The sequence below is a fragment of the Pelecanus crispus genome, chromosome 9, assembly GCF_030463565.1.
Source record: "Pelecanus crispus isolate bPelCri1 chromosome 9, bPelCri1.pri, whole genome shotgun sequence".
Classification (NCBI taxonomy): Eukaryota; Metazoa; Chordata; class Aves; order Pelecaniformes; family Pelecanidae; genus Pelecanus; species Pelecanus crispus.
In genome coordinates this window covers 39,677,341-39,691,768 of record NC_134651.1, presented here as the reverse complement: position 1 = coordinate 39,691,768, position 14,428 = coordinate 39,677,341, and the positions used below count along the sequence as shown (strand labels likewise).

Here is a 14,428-nt window from a genome sequence, read left to right as displayed (position 1 = left end):
AGAATACAACTTAATTCCACCCCACTATTCCCCTCCCCAGCTCTAATAGTTACCTGGAATGGACAAACACTTCAGACAGTCTTGTGCACCCTCCAGAATTGTCATACAACAGGCTTCAGGCCATGTATTTATTGTAAAATTTATTTGCCATTGATTGCTTTCTTGAAGTTCTTGGGTTTTCGATGATGACTCTTGAATTTCTTCTTTAAAGGGCCTGACTGTTTCTGTAGAGGAAAAAAAGTTAATCAGCTTATTACCAAATCCACCCTGCCCAAGATAGCTTAAAGAGAAACTGTGGTCTCCTTTACCAACAGAGACTGAGGAAGCGCAGCCCTGGTCACAGAGTCAGCCAGGATTTCTCCTGGCCCTGTCCTGCAAGTTAGCATTCTTTTCTGTGACAGGCATATGGTTTCATTAGATACGGTGACGGTCTCCCCATAGAAATGAGCCCAAACTTCATCCAGCCTTAACTTTCCAGTTTGATACAGTGGTAAAGGATCCAGCCCCTTCCTCAGGGGCTGCCTTGGAGAGTTAAAGGTTTCTCCCATCTTTACATACATAATGTCTGCCTGCTTCCCAACCTGAGAAGGATCAGGGTATGCCCTGTAAGGCAGGACCTGGCCAGCTCCTCAAGAGAGGCAGAAAAAGGATCTAGAAGGACCCTGTGACTTCGAAAGGGTTTAACTAGTGTTTGTGTGTTTACAGGGAGGAAGATTACGGAACCAAGACACGCTTAGTGTCTTCAGTCTCCCTGTTAAAGAGAGCATGCAGCAAGGATCCCATCAAAGATGAGCTATTTATACAGGCAGGAACATCCCTAGTTAGAGCAGACAGGGTAAACATTTACTGGCAGCAATTCACACCTCGGGATGCGACTCAGTGGCTGGCACATGAGGAAAAGCCTATTCTCCTGAACCAGCTTTGCACCTTCTGCTGGTTCGCAGACAGGAATAGATCAGACAAACACCTACAGGATGGGATCTCGGTTCTGGGCTCCCCCGCTGCTGCGCGTGGCAGCGTGACTCCCACCTTTCCCCTTTTGTTGCCAACTGCTCCGCTGACATCCATTCTTCCACTGTCCTCTCCGTTCACGTCACCAGTCTGCTTGGCACCCTCGTCCTCGCTGTCTGTTGCAAAGTCATCGCTGCCCTTTGTGGTTTGTGGAGCTGCTGGGCTTTTTTCTGGGAAGAGTGCGGCTGAAATACAAAGATTTAGCTCAGAATTGGTTCCCTGTGCACAAAGGCTCTGCCTCCCCTTAAGGGGAGGGCACCTTAAAGGTGATTTGCCAAGCTGCTTCTAGTCTCCGAGCATATACTTGTCGCTACTGAAATCCTCAGGATATAAACACACTGGTGTTTTATTAGAAACATGCCTGGTGCTCTCACTAGCCCCGTTGTGGGAACTGTTCAGCACAGGCGGTTCTGTGTCCGCTCTCCTGCAGCAAGGCAACATCTCCACGTGTAAGTCAGCGGAACGGCCTCACCAACTCCCATCAGACGGGAGCACTTGCTGTAGAGATACCGATAGCAGCAAATCCCAGTGGATCTTGTATCCCTCCCCTCACACCTTATGTGCTCCAGCTCTAGTTATTACTTGGTAATAACTATTATTTCTTTATTGGCAGTGGCAAGCTTTTCTGAAACCCAAGAGCCCCCAGCTGGATGGAAGTCATGTGCCTCCAGCACGCCAGCAGCAGGGAGCAGTAAAAAGAAGCCAGGAGAAAACAAGCCGACAAACTCCCTTCAGGACATAGACGACACCAACGTTCTTACTCACATGGATACAGGTCACTCATGCTGTCATCTGTCTCCTCTCCATCCTCATCGCTGGACTTTGGCTCCCAGAATTCCTCTTTTCTGTAAGGCTGTCTGCTCCCGTTCATTTGGTCATCAGGGTGCCGCGTCTGCTGGTGCTTCTGTCGCAAGCAGGCAGGGACGTACTCCACTCCTTCCTTCTGGCACTCCTCATCTAATAGTGTGAGGGGTTGGGCAGCATTTAGCAAGGCTACGCAGTCACCTTATTCCCTTTCATGTCCAGCTCTAACTTATATTAAACGCAACTCAAAAGTATGTCGAGCTCCAACTCTAATATACATTCATGTAATCTACAGCGATACTATGGACCATGAAAGATGGGAAAGATGTTAACGCAGAGACTGTGCCGGATGCGTGAACCACCCTCTCTGGGGAAGTTTTAGAACCGCTCCTCTCAAGTAAGGATGTTCCAAGATATTTGCTAGAGGCCTATTGCTCCCTACATCTGGGATCTCCCTTCCTAGCTGAGGAGCACACACAGCAACAGCAGTACATTACGGTCAATCTAAAGAAAATGTATCCCCTTCCTTCATGTAGAGCTACTGGAATCTCAACAGCTCAGGGAAAAAAGTTGGCTGGTTTTATCTTCAGAAAAGCCACTTACACATTTTTAGAGCCTTCTGATAGCGCTTCCCTTGGACGTGACGCAGCACGTGCTCTGGAAACTTGTTGATGTGTCTTAGAGTGAGCTTGCAAAACAGCTGGTGTCTGACAGACAAAGAAAAAGCCAGCGACAGAGTTAAAATATGCTATTACTTAACGGCTTTTCACTTATAAGCACTGTGCTCAAAGTCGATAAATACTTTGTGTAGACTTTCACAGTCTCCCCAAACCCATAAAGACTCAAGAACTTTGTAAAGGTCGATCACTTTATGTCTGAATTTGAACAAAGCGTGAACCGTAACACACAAGAGGAAGAATACGTACAGATTCTTTGTGCTGGGCACTATATGGGGCTCAAACTTGCCATAGTCGAACTCTCTGGCTGTCTTTATCAGCCGCTGATACTTCTTGCCATTAGTATAAGCCTGCAGCTCCGACAGCCGACATGGCATCTCGTGGCCTGTCAGCCGGCATCTCACCTGAAGAAAAACGCCGGCGGGTCAGGGAAGCCCAGGGGATTAACCCCGGGCCGGGGAGGGCAGGAGAAGCCTCAAGCTCCCACCAGCGTCCTCCTCCCCAGCCCTCCTCCGGCTGCCATGGCGGGAGAAAAGCCCCCGGGCCAGGGAGCTCGCTGGGGCCGAGCCCAGCTGCTGGGGCACCCTCCCCGGCCTGCCGCCAGCCGGCCTCGTCCCCCCTCACGGCCCCCCCCGGGGACGCGGCTCAGCATCCCCTCACGAACCCCTCATGGCGGGAGAAAAGCCCCCGGGCCAGGGAGCTCGCTGGGGCCGAGCCCAGCTGCTGGGGCACCCTCCCCGGCCTGCCGCCAGCCGGCCTCGTCCCCCCTCACGGCCCCCCCCGGGGACGCGGCTCAGCATCCCCTCACGAACCCCTCATGGCGGCCGCCCCCACTCCCCCTCATGGCCGCGCTCCGGGGGCGGCCCCAGCCGCCCCTCAGCCCCTCGCGGCCCGGCTCCAGCCCCACCTTGCCCGGCTCGGCGAGGCTGAGGAGCGGGTGCTGCCGCAGGAAGAGCCGCTCCGCTTCGGGCACCTCAGCCGCGGCCGCGCCGCCGGCGGGCCCGGGCCCGGGCCCCGCCATAGAGAGGCGCCGCCAGACAGGCGCTCGCCTCCGCTTCCGGTGCCGGCCGCGCCGGGGAGCCGCGAGCACCATAGAGAGGAGCGGCCAGAGCGGGGCCCGCCCGTGCCGGGACGGCCGGGGCCTGGGCCGGGGGCGGTGTTGCCATGGCGACGTGGAGGCTGCTGCTGCGCGCGGGGCCGCGGCTGCTGCGGGAGCGCCGGGAGCGGGTGAGGGGAGCGGGGGAGGGGAGCGGGGCCGGGGGAGAGCTGAGGGGAGCGGGGCCGGGGGCTGAGGGGCTGGAGAGCGCTGAGGGGAGCGGGGCCGGGAGCGGGTGAGGGGAGCGGGGCCGGGAGCGGCGGAGGGGAGTGGGTGAGGGGAGCGGGGAGGGGAGCGGGGCCGGGGGAGAGCTGAGGGGAGCGGGGCCGGGAGCGGGGCCGGGAGCGGGGGAGGGGAGCGGGGCCGGGGGCTGAGGGGCTGGAGAGCGCTGAGGGGAGCGGGGCCGGGAGCGGGTGAGGGGAGCGGGAGCGGGGGCTGCGGGGCCGGGGGCTGAGGGGAGCCGGGCCGGAGAGGGCTGAGGAGAGCGGAGCTGAGGGGAGCGGGGCCGGGGGGCTGAGGGGCCGGGGAAGAGCTGAGGGGAGCGGGGCCGGGAGCGGGGGAGCACCGGGAGCCGGGCCGGAGAGGGCTGAGGGGCCGCAGAGGGCTGAGGGGAGCGGGGCCGGGGGGCTGAGGGGCCGGGGAAGAGCTGAGGGGAGCGGGGCCGGGGGGCTGAGGGGAGCGGAGCTGAGGGGAGCCGGGTGCGGGCTCAGGGAAGCCGGGCCGGGTGCGGGCTGAGGAAGGCCGGGCCGGGCCGGGTGAGGCCCCGATCCCGCCCGGGGCCCGTCCCCCCGCGGTGCTCGGCGCTGTGCCTGCGCCCGGCCGGGCTCCCCCAGCCGCCGCCCTGACCTTGCCGGGGCCCGGGCTTTGGCTGCGGAGGGTTCGTGCCCCCCGTCGCGGTGCGGGGACCGGCTTCGCTGCACCGGGCGAGGCGGTGCTAAAAGCGAGCGGAATCGGTGGCAGAAAGGCTGTAACTCTGCCCTTGTGCAGATGGTGTCTGCGTTTGCTGGTAGCGTGGATGGAAAGGGATAGATCATTTGCTGTGCTATGGTCAGCTCTGTAACTGGAATTTGATTTTTTTTTTTTTTTAATTATAACCTAACCTGTAGCATTTCACAGGCAGTTGCTCAGATGAGACTTATCTCCATGGGTAAAAAAAAATTAATGCAATCATTGAGGCAACTGATGTCATCTAGAAACAAATTTTACAAAGCAGAGACACTACAAAGGATCTTTTTTTCTTTTTATTTATTTCATGTAGCTATCACATTGCTTGATCAGAAGAACATTTTTTAGGTATCCCCTAACTAAAGCAGGTTCTGGTCTGGTCCAGCAGACTAAAGGTAAGAAAAGATTTGCTTGGGCTTCTGCCCTGTTTCAACCTTATACCAAGAGGTGACATTTTCTGCAGGAATTTGGCATCTCCTCTCCTGTACAAATCCTATTCCTCATTCTGTTTTTCTCTAGATGTTTGTTTGAGGTTCCGCAGACCACGAAGTTCCACAACAGCTGCTGATGCATCTGGAGAGGACGTCTTACTCAAATGGGGTCTTTTTCTGGTCCCTCTGACCACGTTCTGTCTCGGCACTTGGCAGGTACAAATATTGCATTTTTTCAAGAGATGAGCACTTGAGGGCTGTCATGTTTTTCCATCTCTGGCTGTTTAATCTAGTTCAAATCACATACAGCGTAAAGATTTGCTGTTATTTTACATTTCTGTTTTCCAAGTGCCCATTTGTAAGTCTTTAAAGGAGAGATTCTTATTTTTTACACTTGTATTTCATATAAATATTTCCTCAAATTAATGTCAGTAGCCTTCATTTCCCTATCTCAAATTACCCTGTTTTAGGCCAGGTCTGAGGAGAAACTTATGACAAAGATTTTAAGGCTCACTGGGATTATTACATTGCTCTGTTCTACCATAAGGAATTACTTTTGTGTTTACTTTCAGGTTCAGCGACGAAAGTGGAAATTAGATTTGATTGCACAACTGGCATCAAGAATTACAGCAGAGCCCATCCCTCTGACGCTAGAGTATGGAACTGAGATGGCATTTATTGTCTACAGGGCATGGAGTGTGTGCTGGGGATGTTAGAATGGTCTCTGCACTAATGAGCTTATGCTAAACTGAATGCATGAAAATGAAGGAATGCAGTGGTAATCAGGACGTGCAAGCAAATTAGAAAGATAGACATCCCCTTAATTTTCTTATTTTTAGTAAGAGAATAAGTGAACGCTTCCCTGTGGGGTACTCTAAATGCATGTAAAAAGGATGAATCTCTGTTCAGGAGAATGCGGTATGTAGTTCGTACCATATGTAACCCTCCTGAAGAAGGAGGACTTGGTAGCTGGTGTCTGTGACCTCCCAAAGGGATTATTCCTGCAACAGGGAGTCTTGGATCAATAGCAGGCCCTACCCCAAGCGTGGAGCAGTTGTGTCAGATATGAGAGAGATTTTTAAGGTCACTTGGCCACATGGCACAACTGTCAAAACAGTTTTGTCGTTCGATTTCATGGTCTGGGATGGGAAAGAAATGCTCCCTGTTGGCTGGATGCACATGCAGCGTATCCACCTGCTGATCAGCTCTGTGTGCCATTGAAGTGGCACTGGGCTGCAGATATCGGGGAAAAGAACTGCTCTCTGGATACTCACAATCATCTCGATTTGATTCACTGTGGCAGTAATAAAATATTAAGCCAGCTGCTTACTCCATGAGGCATTTGTCTTCCATTTCTGTTTGCCAACTGGCCTAAGAGTGAACCATGAGGGAGAAGGATAATGCCATGGTAGAATCCCCTAATTTGATTTGCCTATCGCAGCCATGATTTTGTTTTCATCTTGTTCCATGCAGCCCCATGGAATTGAAGGAATTGGAGTACAGACCTGTAAAGGTCCGAGGGCGTTTTGACCACTCCAAGGAACTCTATATTTTGCCACGGTCACTTGTGGATCCTGAGCGAGAAGCCAGAGAAGCCGGGCGGCTGACATCCCACCCGGAAAATGGAGCAAATGTCATTACTCCTTTCTACTGCACAGAACTAGGGTAAGTTAATGAAAGTCATGGTTCATGTGAGCAACTCACTTGTTTTGAAAAGCTGAATCACAGCAGTTGGGGTTATATAAATTGCTCCCTCTCCCTTAAAAGGCATCTCTCACAGGCTGTTAGGTCATTGAGGCTCAATTAGAAATTGTTTTTGAAGTCCCTTATAATGTGCACTCGGATGACAAAAAAGTGGCACCAAACATATGGGTTGCTTCTTTCTTTGGTACTTAGTTCTAGGGAGCAGCAAGAATAAATTTCCTTTCACTCATGAGCCATACTTCTTTATGTAACTCCAGGGTCACGATTTTAGTCAACCGAGGATTTGTGCCCAAAAAGAAATTGAAACCGGAGACCAGGCTGAAGGGACAGGTAAGGGGGACACAGGGAACGCTGCGTATTGCCTTCTGCCCTGTGATTACCCAGAGGCACTACTGACAAACCAAGAAAGGCAATAGCCGTGTTCAGCATCATGGGGGGTTACTGAAATCGTCATTGCACTTTTCAAAGAAGATAAACCTTTTCTTCCCACCTTTTTGTTAAGTAAATAATGTCTTTCACAAGCAAGGAGCTGTTCTTGATCTGCCTTTTTCCCTGCTGTGTTACAGCACTGCCCCACTGCAGGGCACCACCACTTGATTTGTAATCAGACCCGGCAAGTGCCGTATTTTTCTACCAGAACATGGTATGCCAGAATATGAAATGAACCTTGAAAGATTCCTTTTTTCTCCTCTGCACTTCTCTTCAGATTGAAGATGAAATCGATCTCACTGGGGTGGTGAGGTTATCAGAAACCCGGAAACCTTTTGTGCCTGAAAACAACATTGAGAAAAACCGCTGGCACTACCGTGACCTGGAGGCTATGGCAAAGGTGACCGGCGCTGAGCCCATCTTTATCGATGCAGACTTCAGTAAGTCACAGAGGAGCCCAACCCCATGTCCAATTGATGTCCGTTTCCCCCTCTTTCCATTCAGTTAGTAATTTCCCTTGGGCACTTGGAAAGGTACTGCATCTTTCCCTTCTTTGCATACTCTGCTAGGTTTAGTATTTCGAAGGTGATAGGCGGCCAGCGCTGGGGAACGGCAGCACACTCGGAAGAGATGCAGGTGGTGTTCGATGGCTCGAGCACAGCCAGACATTTGCTGTAGGGCTGCCTGCCCTGCAGCTCTGGCTGTGCTGGCAACTTGGGAACACCATTGCTTGAGGACGAGGAGCAGGGTATCCATGCGACCGGCCACCTTCCTCCCGTTTCTCACAGCAAGGGCAGCTCTACACGGTGCAGACTAGAGATTTAACTTGTGCGCTGTGTTGTACCTGTAGGAAGCACAGTCCCAGGGGGGCCCATCGGAGGCCAGACAAGAGTGAACCTGAGAAACGAGCACATGCAGTACATCGTCACCTGGTAAGTTACCCAGCTGGCCTTTGACTGAACTTCCACCTGGTTTTTTGAAGGAAAATGCATTGAACTGTGTTCTGTTGAAAGCAAGGGAGCAATTTTTGCCTGGCATTCTTGCTCCTGCATCAGTGATACTGGATGAGTGAGCTCTTAAGCTACAAAAAGCCCGAAGTTTTAACCTAAGTAACACTCACAAGGCAATTTGAAATAATTGTGTTTTATTGCACCAGTCAACTTAGGGAAGGTCTGGCCCATCTTGAAAAGGTGTGAATGTGTGCTTTTGTTTTCTTTCATAGGTATGGCTTATGCGCTGCAACTTCATTCTTGTGGTACAGAAAATTTATACAGAAGATACCTCTGTGAGGGGAAGGGCTAATTTCTTCTCTTCTGTACTACCGGCAAGAGCAGACTTTTATGGAAGACAGCAGTCTGATCAGTCCTGAAAAACTGAAGCACCCAGGCTTTCAGGGCAACACATTCAGTAAGCGCATGCAGCTATCAAGCTGCAAATACTGTAAGCAACTGATGCAGACTCTGAGCTCCTACATTTGCGATTCAGCTGCAGCTTGGAAGCATTGACCTTCAAATTCTCAGTAGCTGTTGAGACTTCTAGTGAGGCTGATTGATGCTCTAATCTCAAGGATACATTTTTCTGTTGTGGTTCGTTATAGGCCACAACATTTTAACTTCTCTGCTGCTGTATTTTCCAAAAGATGGCAAGGGATTTTGTGAATCAGGTTTTTTGCACTGAGTGATCATTCCTGAATTCAGGAGTGGTTCACAGCAGTTGCAGCAGAATAAAGAGGGCCTATAGGTGCTTGCGTTGTGACTTGCATTGTGCATCTTGCATCTTAATTGACAGACTTGAAGGTTACCATGGATACTCACATCTAGCTGGGTGAGGCAGCCTGTGGCTTTGTAAGAGTGTGATGAGGGCTAGCAAAACCAAGAAGGGCCTACCTCAGCTGGAGCCTTATTAAGCCTGGTAGCCTGCCGCAAGACCAAGTCAGCAGTCAGGAAAGAACAGAAGGACAAGGTCTAAATTATTCCACCACTTCAGCCTGCCCTCACGGACCATCCGTGCCCTGGAAGAGGCACTACAGACCTCCTAAGAGGGCCCCCGCTGGTTAGCCTGCTAAAATGGTGTTAACACCCCAGTTAACCCATAGCATAACTGAGTCTTAAGTACTAATGGAGATGATCTAGAGCCAATTTCCAACTGAGAGAGTTGCATAAGCAAGCTAGGCTTCAAGCCGGAGCTAGCCTAGCCCACTGAAGTTGATGATCACACAGCATGCACAGCTGAGCTGCTGTTGATGGCCTGTGTGTTCGAAGGAGAGGAATTACTGCATAGGACTAGTAGTTAAGGGCAGTTGTTCCAAGTAAAGTAAGAACCTGCTGTATGCAGCTGTTTCTGTGCAGCACTATTCAATCATTTGATGGAAGGCAAACAGAGAAGTGAGGTAACACTAACGTGCTATCCACTACCTGCAACGCTCCCATTAAGAGACCACAGAAACTTAATCTGGGGGTTTATTCTTTTTATGTACAGAAAACACGGTAGCAATCCAGTACATCTTTAGCCCAGCTTAGTGGCCAGTTCTTTAGCCTTTGCTTTTTCAAGCTTCGCAATGCGAGCCACAGATTTTGGACCCAAGACGTTACCACCCCAGTGACGACGGATCTGCAAAGAAGTGAGAACAGGTTAGATGCCTCATACAATCTCCTACTACATCATTCAATCAACTTGCTCAATTCCATTCCTTTCTGCAGAAAGGGAAGAGCTCCCTCAACTAGGAAGTCCTACACATTTCAAGCAGTGAACCACGTTTCAGGGCAGCGCAGAGATACAAGAATTTAAAATCCTTCCCCATGAATGGTGCTGGCTTATCATGTAACTCCTCGACTTGGGGGATGGAGTTGAGCCTAGCAGAAGCTGTTACTCTCTCTACAGTCCTAGCCCTGTGATAGCTCCATTTACTTGTAACTTGGGGACAGCGTTCACATTTTATCCCACCCTCAAGTGAAGAATCTGGATACATCATAGGCAAATCTAGGTACAACACACCCAACAGGCTTTGAGCTGATGTCACTATGTCTGAAATAATTCATGTTTCACTGGGAAGCTTTTGGGGATGTTAACAGCATAAACTAAAAGACAAGGCTAGCAGCACAGAGAATCTTACCTCATCATATCTGTCATTGTAGTTGGTCTTGACAGCTTCCACCAGCTTTGCAAGGGCTCCCTTATCCTCCCTGTGGGCAATAGTTTTAGTTCCTTTAAGAGCCTCGATTTAACATTTTCCATAAATCTTTTGCCTCGGGATTTAAGAGCTCATAGTGGCAACGTGACTTTTCAGGATAAGCATAAGCAGCATTTGCAAAGGGTTAATCCCTCCAACCACAAATGCTTTAGGAATCTGCACTGCTCAGCTTAAGGTTAATAGTTCCATCTATGTTGCATCAGGGGAGCTTTAGATTAGATATTAGAAGAAATTTCTTTCTGAAAGAGCAGTGAAGCATTGGAGCAGACTGCCCAGAGAGGTGGTGGAGTCACCATCCCTGGAAGTGTTCAAAAAATGGGCAGACGTGGCACTCTGGGACATGGTTTAGTGGGCATAGTGGTGTTGGGTTGATGGTTGGACTGATGATCTTAAGAGATCCTTTCCAACCTTAATGATTCCTAGTTTTTACTTTCATTAAAAAATAATCCAGCCACCAAGCCAGGAAACATGAAATTATTACTCTACCCTTAACTGGTTTAGTGGTGGACTTAGTAGTGTTAGGTTAATGGTTGGACTGGTAGATCTTAAAGCTCTTCTCCAACCTAAATGATTCTGTGATTCTATGTATTTTAGAGTAACCATGCATTTTGGTAAGTCAAAGTAACCTGTATCTTCAGGATCCGATAGAGCTTTTAATCCAAAAGGACATCTATACTGGATGTTACAGAGGTAGTATTTTTGAGTTTTACTACTTTAAACTAGAGACACCCAAGTTTGATATCCACCTGCCCTAGTGTCTGTGCTTACGGGCAGTTTGCTTTCTCCACTACAGTGGATCAAGTCAGCACAGAGTACTTACGGGTTCACTTGGGTGAAAGCAACAGAGGTGCAAGTTTTCCTGTGGACCAGTCGCCCCAGTCTGGCCTTGCCCTTGATGATGCAGTACGGCACTCCCATCTTGCGGCACAGAGCTGGCAAGAAGACCACCAGCTGAAAAGAAAGGGAGCGTGCTGTGTAACTGAGGGAGAACATCTTTTTATTCTTTGAATCAGCCTGGGCTGTGGCAATTGCTCAGTGTTAAAAAGCTCGTTTTGCTCTTCATTGTTGATTCAGGTGAAGAAATTCATACATCATTGCAAGGGCCAAGCCTCATTGTAATACCAGGACAACTATGAACACACCTAAGTATTCCAGCTCTGATAAATACATCTTTTTATGCATTCTCTTTTCACACAATAAATTAGTCCTAAAATGCATTTTCACCCCAAGCCCAGTTCTGACCTCAGCTTGGGTTACACAGGTAGCCTGTAACACGTACCAGTGAGTACGCTTACCTCAATGGGGTCCACATCGTGGGCAATAACTACAAGCTGAGCTTTCTTGTTCTCTACCAGAGTCGTGACACTGTTAATACCTGAAAAACAAGTTATAGGTAAGCTTTGATTCCGCTCAGTCTATTTTCAGAGCTTTCATATAAGCCTCATACACCCAGCTCAGATTCCACAGCGCAGCTTCGTTATGAAAGTTGTGAAAGCTTTTCACATCCATTCAGCAGCACAGAGAAGATATTCCATGGACAATCTGCTAAAGCTCAGGGTTAAAAAGCTCGTCTGTTTTGCTCTTCACTTTGAGCTCAGGTGAAGAAATTCATACATCATCGCAATAGCTTGTCCAGTCCTGTTTGGTTGGAGCAGAGCACCAACACATCAGCGTTCTCTCCTACAAAGCACCACGCTCCCATATATGCAAGCAGCCAAGTCCATGTACAAAGTCACCTGCTCGGAGGACCGGTGGCCGCTTAGTCGGCGCATCTCCCTTTCCCGCAGCTTTCTGCTCAGCACGAGCCAGCAGCCTCTGCTTCTTCTCTTGCTTATTTTCCGGCCTATATTTGTGCGCCAGCTTCAGGAGCTGTGTAGCTGGAAGAAAACATCTACTAGTTAGTTAGTTGCGTGACCTGGAAAAAAAAAAATCTAAGCATTACTTTTAAAAAGACTGCAGTGCATCAGCGATCTTGGTAGTTGTCATCAAGTGTATTTAGGAAGGAAAAAGTTAGCATCATTCGCACAGTGCAAGACGAGAGCACTTCTAGAGCCTGTATTTACCTCTACATGCACCTCTGTTGGCAGAGAGAGCTCCTTCACTGTTTGGGTGAGGAAATGCCTGTTGACCCCCACAGCAATTACGGCTAAAGGCAGTGCACTTTCTCCTTTAAAGCAAGCAACTTGTTTGGCAACATCTACGAGGGAGTTACTCTACATATGCTGCAAAGTTTCTTGCATAGACACTGTCACCTGGAAAAGACTACTTACTCATTTCACAGAAGGCCCTGAAGTCCCTTCTTCCCCTGTATCGGTCTCAGCCTGCAGGATGCTGGCTTACCCCCCCAAATGCTGTGCTCATAGTTTCCTCAAGCTATCTGTTTACACAGATAAGAGAACCCTACGTGGTTCTACATCAAGCTGGAAGAACGGACTCCGATGGGAACATGCAGTTAAGATAACCGAGTTTGGGTCATTAAGTGGGAGCACTGGTATTTTCTGTTCCTTTTCCAAAGCACATAGCAGCTATCTAGACCGAAGCCAGCAAATTCAGACAGCAGCTTGCTGTTGACATCACCCCAGTCACTATTACAGCCTCCCTAAAATGATTCGAAAGATACTCTCCCACTTACCTTTGTTAACTCTTATATTAGTTTCTTTTCTCTGAGACATATCCCACCAACGACCCAAAGTCAAGAGAACTTTGTGGGGCACATCCTTACCTGTCTGGCGGTCCAAAGCCTGAGTGAACTGGTTAATGGCAGGAGGCACCTTCAAGCGTTTGTAAAGAATGGATCTCTGGCGCTGCAGTCTGATGTAGCGCGGCCATTTCACAAAACGTGTGAGATCACGCTTCGGCTGGATGTCCTGTCCTAAAAATACAGACTTTAACTCAAAGCTGTCCCAAACCCAGACAGCAACAGCGTGGAATAGGCACGAGTGCATCAGTGATCTTGGTGGTAACGTGTCAGCACTATCACTCAGATAGCAAATATTCTTTCACATCATCTGCACACCGTACAAAAACAGCACTACCAAAGTCTGAATTGATTTAGCACCCCACACACAAACCGGCAAGATTTATCACAACAGAATCACATCGTGAATCTATGTAATGTGGGAAATTCAGCAAATTGTCCATCTCTACCTTCATATAGCTAATGAAGGACAGCCCTCAACTGCAGGCAGCAAGGCAACTGTCTTCATCACTTTCCACTCTACAGCTTCATTACAATACACCTCCCTTTACAATTCAGATGTCTGTCCATAGAACAAAAAGACCTTGAGTAGCCCGAATATCCACTTACTCACCAATGCCAAAGTTCTTGGGCCTCTTCTCAAAGAGGGGATTGACGACCTTCTTGGCCTCCTGCTTCTTGACTACAGCAGGGGCCGGTGCCACTTTCTTGCCCTTGGCCTTCTTTCCCTTCGGCTGCAAGCAAGAAACACGTTCTTCCTTCTTGTGCCTCAAACACCTGCGCACTTAAAAGAGCTCCCCCTCCACCTTGGAAATGCATTTTCGCAGGCATTTCACCGGCCGGGCAACCTCCCAGCCTAGCCCTGCTCTCCCAGAGAGCAAATCCTTCGATTTGGCTTTAAAAGGCTTATGAACCTCCCCGACAAGGACGCCGTTTAAAACCGCGTCTCGATCTCCTCATCCGGGCAGCGACCGCCCAAGGAGAGGCCGGCGCTCCCCGACACCGCCAGCAGCCGAGACCCCCCCCCCTCCCCGGGCGGGCTACCGGCCACCGAGCCCGGCCCGCCCTGCACCGGGGAGAACGCTGCGGCCTGGCCGGGCAGCCCCGCTCCCGGCAGCCCGGGCCGGGCGGCGCCGCGCTGCGGGCGGGTTGGGCCCAGACCCGGCCTTACCCGCACCGGCCCCGCTCACCGCAAATCGGGCGCGGAGCGGAACGGAACACCCCTCCACCGCTCCCCCGGGCCGCCCAGCACCCGCGCGGCCCTCCCGGCCGCGCCGCGGCCCAGCGATGGGGACGGATGGGGACGGATGCGCCCGGCCCCGGCAGCACTCACCATCTTGGCCTGAGGAAGAAAAAGGCGGAGCGCTGCATGCCGGGAAATATCTATGGGGCGCGACGTCTCGCGAGAGGCGGGCGGCGTGGCGCGCGGCGCGGCGGGGCGGG

At 50.6% G+C, this 14,428-nt stretch overlaps 3 protein-coding genes and 3 non-coding genes across 6 annotated transcripts; 1 reads left to right on the top strand and 5 right to left on the bottom strand.

Moving 5' to 3' along the window:
• Positions 1-123: 123 nt before the first annotated feature.
• SURF2 (surfeit 2) lies at positions 124-3,585 on the bottom strand. Its single transcript, XM_075716713.1, has 6 exons — positions 3,400-3,585; positions 2,742-2,896; positions 2,419-2,522; positions 1,777-1,968; positions 1,030-1,196; positions 124-224 (listed from the first exon to the last, which is right to left on the bottom strand). Exons 1-6 carry the CDS (start codon positions 3,583-3,585, stop codon positions 141-143), a joined length of 888 nt encoding a protein of 295 aa, XP_075572828.1. The 3' UTR covers positions 124-140.
• A 71-nt stretch (positions 3,586-3,656) lies between these two features.
• On the top strand, positions 3,657-8,387 carry SURF1 (SURF1 cytochrome c oxidase assembly factor). The gene is made up of 9 exons (XM_075716752.1): positions 3,657-3,719; positions 4,847-4,928; positions 5,053-5,180; positions 5,537-5,619; positions 6,438-6,629; positions 6,926-6,998; positions 7,375-7,537; positions 7,948-8,029; positions 8,320-8,387. The coding sequence occupies exons 1-9, from the start codon at positions 3,657-3,659 to the stop codon at positions 8,384-8,386; spliced, it is 933 nt and encodes a 310-aa protein (XP_075572867.1). The 3' UTR covers position 8,387.
• A 1,151-nt stretch (positions 8,388-9,538) lies between these two features.
• Positions 9,539-14,347, bottom strand: RPL7A (ribosomal protein L7a). The gene is made up of 8 exons (XM_075715948.1): positions 14,319-14,347; positions 13,599-13,719; positions 13,010-13,159; positions 12,024-12,164; positions 11,583-11,662; positions 11,108-11,238; positions 10,210-10,279; positions 9,539-9,707 (listed from the first exon to the last, which is right to left on the bottom strand). The coding sequence occupies exons 1-8, from the start codon at positions 14,319-14,321 to the stop codon at positions 9,603-9,605; spliced, it is 801 nt and encodes a 266-aa protein (XP_075572063.1). The 5' UTR covers positions 14,322-14,347; the 3' UTR covers positions 9,539-9,602.
• Positions 11,315-11,387, bottom strand: LOC142594369 (small nucleolar RNA SNORD36). Its single transcript, XR_012831363.1, has one exon. It is a non-coding gene; the product is annotated as a small nucleolar RNA SNORD36 (small nucleolar RNA).
• Positions 11,835-11,911, bottom strand: LOC142594370 (small nucleolar RNA SNORD36). Its single transcript, XR_012831364.1, has one exon. It is a non-coding gene; the product is annotated as a small nucleolar RNA SNORD36 (small nucleolar RNA).
• Positions 13,228-13,300, bottom strand: LOC142594371 (small nucleolar RNA SNORD24). The gene has a single exon (XR_012831365.1). It is a non-coding gene; the product is annotated as a small nucleolar RNA SNORD24 (small nucleolar RNA).
• Positions 14,348-14,428: the final 81 nt, after the last annotated feature.

Coding starts and splice junctions, on each gene's coding strand:
- SURF2 (XM_075716713.1), bottom strand. CDS start 3,585: ATGGTGCTCGCGGCTCCCCGGCGCGGCCGGCACCGGAAGCGGAGGCGA. Junction 2,897..3,399: donor GCCTCGCCGAGCCGGGCAAG/GTGGGGCTGGAG, acceptor GTTTTTCTTCAG/GTGAGATGCCGGCTGACAGG. Junction 225..1,029: donor TTGGCAACAAAAGGGGAAAG/GTGGGAGTCACG, acceptor TTTCCTCTACAG/AAACAGTCAGGCCCTTTAAA.
- SURF1 (XM_075716752.1), top strand. CDS start 3,657: ATGGCGACGTGGAGGCTGCTGCTGCGCGCGGGGCCGCGGCTGCTGCGG. Junction 4,929..5,052: donor TCTGGTCCAGCAGACTAAAG/GTAAGAAAAGAT, acceptor GTTTTTCTCTAG/ATGTTTGTTTGAGGTTCCGC. Junction 5,620..6,437: donor CCCATCCCTCTGACGCTAGA/GTATGGAACTGA, acceptor TGTTCCATGCAG/CCCCATGGAATTGAAGGAAT.
- RPL7A (XM_075715948.1), bottom strand. Junction 11,663..12,023: donor GCCACCGGTCCTCCGAGCAG/GTGACTTTGTAC, acceptor CTTGTTTTTCAG/GTATTAACAGTGTCACGACT. Junction 9,708..10,209: donor ACAATGACAGATATGATGAG/GTAAGATTCTCT, acceptor ACTTCTTTGCAG/ATCCGTCGTCACTGGGGTGG.